This window comes from Pseudomyrmex gracilis, unplaced genomic scaffold (assembly GCF_002006095.1).
Source record: "Pseudomyrmex gracilis isolate BER0280 unplaced genomic scaffold, ASM200609v1 scaffold_2336, whole genome shotgun sequence".
NCBI classification, from domain to species: Eukaryota; Metazoa; Arthropoda; class Insecta; order Hymenoptera; family Formicidae; genus Pseudomyrmex; species Pseudomyrmex gracilis.
In genome coordinates this window covers 5803-16845 of record NW_018022920.1, presented here as the reverse complement: position 1 = coordinate 16845, position 11043 = coordinate 5803, and the positions used below count along the sequence as shown (strand labels likewise).

Sequence of the window (11043 nt, the reverse complement as noted above, 5' to 3'; positions counted from 1 at the left end):
TTCATAATATATGTTTACAGAATATTGATGATATTGAAAATTATATTTTAGAAGGTAGAGAAAATGATCAAGATATAGAAGATTTTGAAGAGAATGAGCAGGATGGAGATCAGCGTGAAGATAATGATGATGAGGGTGAAGCAAAGCGTAATTATTTTGCATTACTTTTATATGAAAGAAGAATATAATGATTGTAGTTTAATGTATGTAGAAAACTATATATGTATGTATATATNTGGGTTGTAAAATAAATATATTATATTTTCTGTTTTATATTGTTTATTAGTATTATCTTGTCCAAATTTTTTTAGCACATAATATCTTATTTATTATGCATATCAATAATCTAATATTTGATATAGAAAAACCATTAAAGCTCTGATTATCAGGTCAACTAAAAATATTGATATATTTATTAATTTTAACATCTATATATTAACTTTGTGTCTCTATCCTAACTTGGTTTTTCCTTAACTTTTAACAACATAAAATTGCCATTTTTTAAAACAGCTTATAATACTTAGTTTTTTTGCTAATGTCTGATCACAGTACTCACTTTAATAGTCTTAAATCACAGTACTCGCTTAAGTAGAATTTATCATAGGAGACAGCTTATTCTGTACATAAATGTTGTTGAACACTTTACAATGGTCATCAAATAATATATGATATATATATGATAACATACAAACATACAATATATGATAACATAGAAACATAAAAATATCTAATTTGAATAATTAGTATGTTACTTTGGAATGTTTCATTTTATAAGTAAAAAATTAAAAAAAATAAAAGCGCTTAAATGTAAGGAAATGTTTAAACTACAATTTTTCCAATAACTTGCTCATTACTTCCTTGTAAGTTTCTACAGCTTCCTTTTGATATTCCAGTCTTTCTTTATGCCTTCTCTCTTTTGCTTTTTCATTTTTTTCCATATATTCTGTTAATGCATGCAATTGTTTTTCCATCTTACTTTTTTTCGGAGGAGGTGCTATGTCACTGTCTTCATCAGATGTTTGCTCTTCATCAAATGAAAAAGATGAAACTTTTTGTGACAAATTTGATGCAAGAGCTACAGGCTGTACAATAGGAGATTTTCCATATATCTCTTCCATCTCATCATAGTATTTGCATTTCTTATACGATGCTCCGGACTTTGAGTTATGATCTTTTACTTTAATATAATTTTTTCTTAAATTTTTCCATTTATTTTCGATTTGCTTTACAGTATACGTATACCCTTTTTCTTTTAGGCAATTCCCAATTTTTTTCCACACAATGTTATTCCTAATTTTATCATTCTTGAATAAAGGAAGATGATCTTTATATAAATAAAAAAGAAGCATAATTGCTGAATGTTCCCAATGTGTAGCTATAACAAGAAATAAATATAACATACAAATAATATAATTGTGAATATGTAAAGATAATAATAAAAATATGTAACTTATTTAGGCATAATTAGTATATATTTTAACTCACCACTTTGATCTTTATCATTATCAGAGATATTTTCAATATTTTCGACGCAATTGTAGGTAACATTTTTACTTAAATCTATAAGTATGTATTATCAACAATGTTAATGTATAAATCTTATAATCGTTAAATATTTAAGAAATGTTATAATAAATAATAAAAATCAACACAATCTGACTATCAGACTATATATCAAAANTTGTAATTGAAGATTAAAGATTGGAATTTAATCAAGAAACAAAGAAATCTGAACTCACATTTTATTCTGATTAGTCAAATTCCAATCTTTAATTTTTCAATTTTTAATGCATAGTCTGATACAAGCTTTAAAGAATTAACAAGAACAATTAGTGATTAATAGATTAATAGACCTTTTTTTAGACAGTCATCTAAAAATATATCTTTGGAACAGTCATTTGAAGATATATCTTGGGAACAGTCATCTCTCTCTCTCTCTGAAGATATATCTTTGGGACAGTCATCTGAGGATATATCTTTGAGATTTAATTTAAAGAATTCCCGTACTATCGGTATATCGGGTACTGCAAAGATATTATTATCTACAAAAATACATAAAGCAATTAAATTATAAACAATAATAAATACATATTAAAAATATATCTCATTTATATTATATTAACTATATACACAGATATTATCTTTAAAATACAATATGCAATATTAAAATATACATTATTTATAATGTTTTAAGTAATATTATTTTTCAAGAAATAAGCTATGTGTGACCACCTAACCTTTATGTTTGAATAAAAATCGCATTTTTTACTTACTTCTTCTGTCCATCACCCAAAATGATCCATTTTCTTTTAATGGTCCAACGTCGTTGACGATAAGTGTATGTACATCTTCAATTAGTGGTTGAACAGCCATTGTTTGACAAGTATCGCGTAGTGCGAGTGATCAAATTCACTAAAGCTACGTTTAGTTTCACGCATATGCGCGCATATGCGTGAAACGGAACGCAACCTAAATCACTATTAAAAATAGCGCGCTTTTCTTAGAGTTTACTCTTCCAACCCACCTCGAAAGCAGGGTTAATAGAGTTGACTCCGGGTATACTCAATCCTTACTTTTAGAACGAATAGGCTCCGCCCATATAGTTACTTACTTCGCGTTTTGGAACGGCGTAGAGTCAACTCAGCTACTCAGAGTAGAGTTTTGGAACGCAGCCTAGAAGTATTACATATATGGTTCTGCACCTCTCCGTTGATAGCACGGCAGCAACGGCGCATGCGTGCTTATCCGTTGCGCGAGAGCTTTTAAATTCTCACGTCAGTCGTACTAAGATGGACGGTGGAGCGTACGGCGGCGGAAAGGCAGGGGCCCCTTTCGATCCGATCGCGTTTGTGCAGAGGCCACAGGTCATTCTGAGAACGATATGTCTGGTAAGTTTTTCGCAGTCGTGAGGATTAGACGCGCGATCGCGACTTTCGGCATCGAGAGAAAAAGAACATCTCGATGCGGATGGCCATTGATTTTAAAAGAGTCTTCCGTCTCTTCCCCACTCCCGCCCACAATGGGGTTCTATTGATTTTTCGCAAATTCAAGCGGTACGCCCCGTGTGTCATCATGAAGCTTTAGTGTACACTATAAATAAGATTCGTCTTGACAAATCAATCATCTGATAAAGTCTCTTGCTTTTTTCTTTGATGAAAGTTGCGGAATACAGATCGGTGCGGATCTTCCGCCTGATTGTGCTCGATCCTCCATCGACAGCGTTGCTCGCTTGCTCTTTCGTTTTGTCGTTTCTTTTCTTCACTTTCTTTCGTCGATAGAAATACTTTTTTCTTATTAACATGGAATATACTGAGATGTTTACAACATAATTTCATATGATTATCAGATAATTCAAGATTCACCATTAAAATAGCCAAGTCAAAGAGTTAACATATAAAAAAATAATTAAAAATAAAGTTACATCTAAAGAGAATCTTATATAGAACTAAGTATTTGTTGAAGGTTTTAAATGTATTTGATATATTTTGGATTCTTGATACACATTAACTACTAGCATATGTGTGTGTGTGTATATGTATGTATGTGTATATGTGTGTAACATACACATACTTATGTGTATGTGTGTGTAATATATACATATATCTATATGTATATTAACAATAATTTGCTACTAATACTTCGTAACATACATTCTAATTTTACGTATGTATAATTCTTACACTATGTGCCAGGAATATCTATATATATATTTTAATAATCTGGTTATTTAATGTCCATTATCAAACTATGTTCTTACAAAGAAAATCTGTTATGTTTGCAATAGCTCTTTGCAATAATCGTCTTTGGATGCATAAGCAGCAAGGGATATTTTCCAAAAAACGATGGGAAAGAAGTCTGTCTTTACAATAATGACAACAATGCGTGTAATTACGGAATTGGTATTGGTGTACTGGCATTTTTAGCTAGTATCGGATTCCTTGCAGGTGAATACCTGTTTGAACAGATGTCATCTGTCAAAACTAGGAAACATTTTGTTCTTATAGATTTAGGGTAAGCAGAGAATTATTATAATTAATTGTGAAGTGATAATGAGAGGATATAATTCTTCTATAGTGCATACTAATATTGTAATTGCAGGTTTTCAGGTTTTTGGTCTTTCTTGTATTTTGTGGGATTCTGTTATTTGACAAATGCATGGAGCAAGTCTGCGAACCCGGAAGAAGGATATGGCGTAAATAATTTACAAGCGGCTATTGCATTCTCATTTTTCTCTATCTTTACTTGGGTATGCATTACAGTAAAATATTTAGAATGTGTGTATGTGTGTATTTTGTTTTCTTTATATAACATGTATATCCACGTGCATGTCAACTTCAACTGCATATTTGCCTAAACAAATCTCAAGGAATGTATTGCAAATTTGTTGTTACAGGCTGCTTGCGCTTGGTTCGCGTTTCAAAGATTCAAACAAGGTACTGACGCGGCGTTTGCTCCGAGTTACGAGGCAGATCCTGTGGGCGGTACGGGATACACTAGCTATCCGGATGCCACCGACACCGCTTATCAAGAGCCGCCATTCGGTCAACAGCAACAGCGGGGCATGGGTGGAGACTTTCAAGCCCCAGCTTATTAAAAGAGTCATCCATAGTCAACACCAAAATATATTTCCATTGGATGCACAGCGAGCTACTTACGAAAGAAGAGATATTTTAAGATAATTTTTTAAACCAAATATATTGTTTTCCATCACCTATTTTGCTTAAAGGTAATTTCAGTCTTATCGCAATACAATATTGCCTCGATATTTTGTATTTTTGTATAATTTTGGAAATTACTATTATATTTTTAAGATCAATATGTTCTATGCGTGTAAATATATTTATTTTGATAAACGATGCCAAGACACTCAAAATTTATTCCATCTATTAATATATTTATATTTTTAATTTAAATGATTTTGTTTACTCTTTCTGTTTTTTAATGATTTTTTGTACGTTACACAAGAAGTAATATCGATTTTTTTGTTTTTTACAGACTAATGAACTTCATTCGCTGATAGGTCGCTGAGCAACGCGGGTTGATGGTCGTAGAGTAAGTTTTCATGGCAAAAAATGTAGAAGGAAGTTATTTGTTAAACTGTGCTTCTTATTGTTGACCACTTGTAAGTTACACTTATTCATATACCCTTGATGTCACAGCGTGAGTTAAGTGTGTTCGCGAGATATCTTCGCGTACATGCCTGGACATGCGTTCGCAACGATGGCTAATCGCCCCTATCCGTGGAATTAACATACCTTGTAATGAATAAAAAAATACTTCTAGCAACTTCAAATAAATAAGAAAGACAGTAGTATGCACAGGCTATATAATATATTTTGACGTGTTCATAGTAAATGCCCCCAACTCGATAGAAAGAGTAATGAAAAATTGTAGAGGTAAACAGTACAGTTATTGGCTTCCCAACAGTAATTGGCCATGTATTAAAGAAGTAATAAATATAAATAAATACTATTATTATATTCTAAATTATAAACATTTTAATATTAATTAAGTTTTTCTGCTCCGAATAAAAGTAATATTATAGTATTTAAGAAGCTCAAAAAATTATTATACGACAAACATTGGCCAACCGGCCAATCACTGTTTTTAAGATTATGAAAACCATGTGACAGTCATTGACCTCTTATTTTGAGTTATAGATACAAATGTAAGTAGGTTTGTTAGTTTTTAATGTGTTATAAATAAAATATTCATTACTATATCTTTGTAAGTCAAAACAAAAAATTTATTATAACTGTTATGTAAACAGATATTAACAGAACTCATATGGCCAATAACTGTCTATTTTGACTATAGGAAATATTTTATCAAATTTTAAATAAGTTTTCAAATTTTCTAATATGTATTATTTTATTTGCAATTGTTATAGTTTGTTTGAGTACTGAAGGTTTACTTCAAGTTATTAAATTTAATTTTATAATTCACTCTATATAGTGCAGTTTTCCTTAAGTGGCCAATCACTGTATCTCTTACCCCTATCGTTAGGTTGTAATTAGTTTCAATGATGCGACGTGCGAAATCTAGGATCTCAAAATGAATCAGTTTTAAGTATGTTGCGACATATGTTTCAATGTCAGTAAGACAATGACCATGGTTACATTCAGAAAACCCAACGGTTGAGAGATCATCACTTATGATAGGACTATTCTTCAAAATCTGCTTCGATTCCAAAAGTATGATCCAATCAGAAGTAATTATCTCTCAACCGTTGTTCAACTGTTGAGTTGTCTGAACGCACCCCATGTTCAGCAGACTAAGCAAATCAGTGAGCGCTTAGTGATTCTTCAATATGATTGGTTTCTGCATCTTAGATCCAGTGAAGATCTAAAGGTAAGATTCAATCATATTAAATCATCACTAAGCTTTCACTGATATGCTCAGTCTGCTGAGTGGCCAATATCTAAGTTTACTTCTCTTTAGTACTTAAGTTACTCATCGTATATTACTTGTTGAAACATAAAAGAGTATTACTTACAGACTAGCATTAGCAAATGTTTAGTCGCACTATAAATCGTGATGAAATATAAACGCCAAAGTTTCTATTAAGTTTTCTACACACGTGTGTGTATGTGCATGTGTGCGTGCGCCCGCGCGTGTGTGTACGTGTATGTGTGTGCATGCGTGTAATCACATTACCAATGCAATAATGATTATCGCTACGATAAATTTTAGTATTCTTATTTCTGTAGCTTGAATTAGAGTTATTTTGTCAAATATCTATTGTCGGTATATAGACTGACAATGAACACGCCTCGAAGAAAAAGTTTGTTACATATATATTTTATATTTGTGTGATTTTTTTTATATGTATGTATAATTGTTTAATACACAGTCTCAGGTAAATCCAATTCAGATTGTTTATTTATTTTGTAGTTGTATACAATTAGTTATCGTTAGTTATCATATATGTTGTATTATGTATGTTTTACACTAGGAGCGAATGCGCTACTCCGAATTAAAATAATTTTAAGAACAAATGCAAAAAGTTATTAAGTTAATCTTTTGCAGACAGACTCTCAAAATGACCTACTAGTTGGACACACTGGGTCTGTAAGACACTCGCGACTTCAAAATTGGAATCTCTGCGAAAAATCAATTTTTTTTTGCAATTGTTTTTTTTAATCAAAAGTGAATAATTCTACGTCAACAAAAGAAAAACCAAGTTGATAAAATCTCTAGTAGTTTCGAAGATATAAGCGTTAAAAAAAAAAAAAAAGTTGACACCGGTTTGAAATTTTTGAGTAGGTCTGAGATACTCATGTCTGTTTGCGAAGGGTTAATAATATAAATATGTAATTATTTTTATAATTTAATAATTTTGTACAACATGTCACAACGGGTAGAACAATGCGAAAAATACTGTAATTCTAGATCGACATATTAAAATAATACTTATTTGGCAAAAGTATTTTACGTGCTATACACACATACACACACGATTTTTAATTTATGAGTTTCAAGTATTCGTCACATTGTTTTTTTATTCAAACGTTTGTACGTGGTATATCAAACAACTGTGAACATTATTAGAAACTTATCCAACAACTACTCGGTAGGTCAGAGATTAATCTAAGAGAATCATACAGTGTAGACACAGTGTGTATAATCGATGAGATTTCTCGATTTTCTTTAGTGTAAAAACTTTTTCTCACAAAATTTATATTTGCATTTTGATAAGTCCAGTTTGCATAATTCTCTAGAATTACTTCTGCGATATTCTAAGATATTCCAATTATTTAGTTCACAGAAAATTGTTTGTGTAAAAAATATCAAATGAGGTGCAATAATAATCATTGTGTATTTCTTAGCTCGAGAAAATATCCTTTTGAATATGCAAGCTCATTCGCAAAGAAAGTTTTTTCAGACGCAATTGTAATAATTCTGTTATGTGTTTTTGCATATTCAAAGGGGTTTGTAGATATATACTCTTCTCGAATTTGATCTCTTATTCTTTCAAATTTTTAACCCTTCTACAAATAGCTACTAACACCAGAGCACCAGAGAGAAGAATGTTTTGAATTTCTCTAAATTGCAACTCGTGTAGTAATTGTCTATTAAGAAGGGTTAAGATAAAGCAAACGCAGTCTGAGAAGAATCCTGTGTATGCTTTCAATTTTATCTGTAAAGACAGAAAGCGCCCAGAGTAATAACACTTGGCAGAGTTCAGGGCTATATCGCGAAGTGTCTGTCAGAAATATGTAAAGAATACGTGTATTATGATGTGAGTATCGATAAATAGCTGTTATATTATTGTACTTGTGTGCATATATATATATACACACGTATATATGTGTATATATATGTATACATATACGTATATATATATATATACATATATGTACATTTATATCATTGCATATAATGCAGTAGTAATGCGTATGCATCTGTAAAGATTTGAGTGTTTAGGAACGATCTAAACTGTAATTTAAAAAATAGCCAAAATATATATACACATAAGTGATTATTTTTATGCAAGTCAACAAACAAAGATGATGTTATATAACAGTCAAAAACAGATAAATTATGTTTGCAATCTCACGTTTATTTTAAACATAATTTCAATTTATTTTGCTTTCATTTTTCACAATATACACGTGTATCGCAGAGTCATGCGTTCTGCTGTCCCTTTACAGCCGGTAGGCGTTGTAATGAAAATTGCGCAACAAAGAGAACTTTTGTAAAAACTCGGGCATACTATGTACTAATTTTTTTTTTTTTTTTTTTTTTTACATGATCGTACTTTTTAGTATCGATGTGATTCTCCGACGTATAAAGTTTTCAGCGATATACTGATTCGTCATATTTATACTTATTGACGACTCGATACACGAGTACAAAACTGAATACTTATTGTATCCTTTAATGTTACATAGTAGCTTTGCAAATTTTATTTCGTGCACACACGCTACAACGTTGTATAGCACATCTCGTAGAATTTGTATTCACAAAATGCAGGATTTTATTCCTTAATAAATTTTTGAGTGCCTAAAACCGCAAATCTATAAAGGAATCTTCACTGCCTCCGTCTCTTTAGATAGAATTGAGAATAATTGAATATTTACATGTTTGCATTTTTCTATATTACAGACTTATTTCTATATACAGGGTGTCCCAGAATTGGTGACATGTCTCGTAAGCAGGTAGGAGTAAAACTGAGTCGAAAAGTCCTGAACCATTTTTTTTCTATTATTTATAATAAAGGAATAATTGTTGAGTAAATCAGGCCAATCAGCGCCGACTTTAGCCAGGCGCACGTCAGTGAACCACGCGCCTGGTGTGTTTGAGCTCTCCGCGCGGTTCACTGACGTGCGAATGGCTAAAGATCGGCGCTGATTGGCCTGATCTCAATAATTACTCCTTTATTATAAATAATATAAAAAAATGGTTCAGGACTTTTTGACTCAGTTTTACTCCTTCTACCTGCCTACAAGATGTCACGCCAATTCTGGCACACCCTGTATATATATATATTGAATATATATATTCAATTTATTTTAAAAACATAAAAGAAACGCAAAAAAACGTTTTTTGATTGGAATTTTAGAGAAAATATTGTATTTTCCTTGTACACAATTTTTATAATTAATAATACAGACTTAGATATATGTACATAGAAAAATTATTTTTGACTGTTAGACCTGTTTTACAATAAAGTCGTATGTCGCTGTTGGACGTCGGGCATAAGTGTGTTGAGCTGACCACTTGACTTACAACAGCTCTCGACGACACGAATCAGCTCTATACGCTTGTGCCCGATGTCTGACAGCGACATACGACTTATTGTAGAACAGCCCTTAGGAAACTCGTTGATACGAGTCAATCCGTTACGTCCGTAGAATAACGATAAAACCGTTTTACTCTTTCTTCTGTTTCTTTTCTTTTATCCGGTGTTTCTCTTTCAATTTATCCAATATTTTTGGTAAACGATCCAAAAGTTGATTTTCTGTAAGTTGAAAATCTTCTTCGACCCATAGTCTTTTCAATTCCGTAATAACAAGACCGATTAACTTGTGTTCTGTACCACGATCTTTCAACATACTGCCGTTGATGGGAAAATGTGGAACTGTCCATTGTTCGAACTCGCGCAAAAGCTCGATTGCGCCACGATACCTAAGTAGTTCTTTCGTGTATTCTCGGAAAACTTCATATTTATGTGTCGGCTGAGTAAAGACAAGTAGCTGATAAGGTTTCACTGATATTTCAGAAGATGATGGTCCACATTCTCTGCATTGAATCAAAAAGAACGCCAAATCTCTATCGGAATTGGACAGTTTCAATCTCTCGTGCAATTTCAATACTTGGCGCATGTTCTTCAGCATCGATACTATCAAAGATATAGGTTTCAGAGTTATTCGATTGGACAATGCGCGGCGAAAAACAGTTCGAAAGTTGTCAACATCGGGATCCTTGGGTAGACCAATATGTTCGCTGGCACCACACTCAAGTAATTTCACAGTCAATTCCATGGCAAAATTGCCTGTAAGAATTTTGTTCCATTCGCTCCAAATTCTCTCACCAGATATTCGCGACAAACCTTCAATATTCTCTCTTATTGCCTTGATTGTAGCCTCATCGTGTTTGTCGGGACTTTCCATGATTCTCCCGTAAAAGCGAAAATACCTATCATAATTGAATAATTGAATTTGATTATAAGGTTTTGTTTATGCGGAGCTGCGTTCCGTTTCACGCATATGCGCGCATTTATCTATACTATACATAACGTGTACTTTAAATACATGCGCGCATATGCGTGAAACGGAACGCAGCCCGGACAATAACCGTTAACTTATGCCGGAATTGATGAAGTTCAATTATAAGATTTCAATGCTTCTATTTATTCAGCATTCGGCAATTTCATATAAACAGAAGCATTGAAATCCTATAGTTGAACTTTACCAGTTCCGGCATAAGTTAACAGTTAGGCCTGGTTTATGCGGGCAATAACTGTTAACTTATGCCGGAACCGGTAGAGTTTAACTATAGGATTTCAATACTTCTGTTTATACGCATTCGACAATTTTG

General features: G+C 32.2%; 3 protein-coding genes across 7 annotated transcripts in view; 1 reads left to right on the top strand and 2 right to left on the bottom strand.

Annotated features, from left to right (window-relative positions):
• Positions 1-273: 273 nt before the first annotated feature.
• Positions 274-2642, bottom strand: LOC109862755 (trihelix transcription factor GTL1-like). Its single transcript, XM_020442888.1, has 4 exons — positions 2274-2642; positions 1854-2042; positions 1486-1560; positions 274-1375 (listed from the first exon to the last, which is right to left on the bottom strand). The coding sequence occupies exons 1-4, from the start codon at positions 2371-2373 to the stop codon at positions 825-827; spliced, it is 915 nt and encodes a 304-aa protein (XP_020298477.1). The 5' UTR covers positions 2374-2642; the 3' UTR covers positions 274-824.
• A 142-nt stretch (positions 2643-2784) lies between these two features.
• Positions 2785-7183, top strand: LOC109862756 (synaptogyrin). Its single transcript, XM_020442889.1, has 5 exons — positions 2785-2888; positions 3785-4011; positions 4099-4246; positions 4394-4726; positions 4996-7183. Exons 1-4 carry the CDS (start codon positions 2790-2792, stop codon positions 4592-4594), a joined length of 675 nt encoding a protein of 224 aa, XP_020298478.1. The 5' UTR covers positions 2785-2789; the 3' UTR covers positions 4595-4726; positions 4996-7183.
• A 2417-nt stretch (positions 7184-9600) lies between these two features.
• Positions 9601-11043, bottom strand: part of LOC109862758 (CCA tRNA nucleotidyltransferase 1, mitochondrial) — a 3232-nt gene continuing 1789 nt past the window's right edge. For all 5 annotated transcript variants that reach the window (XM_020442891.1, XM_020442890.1, XM_020442893.1 and 2 more), the window contains exon 3: positions 9601-10641. In XM_020442891.1, the coding sequence (XP_020298480.1) occupies positions 9876-10641 (766 nt within the window). In that variant the 3' untranslated portion in view covers positions 9601-9875. The remainder of the gene's footprint in view (positions 10642-11043) is intronic.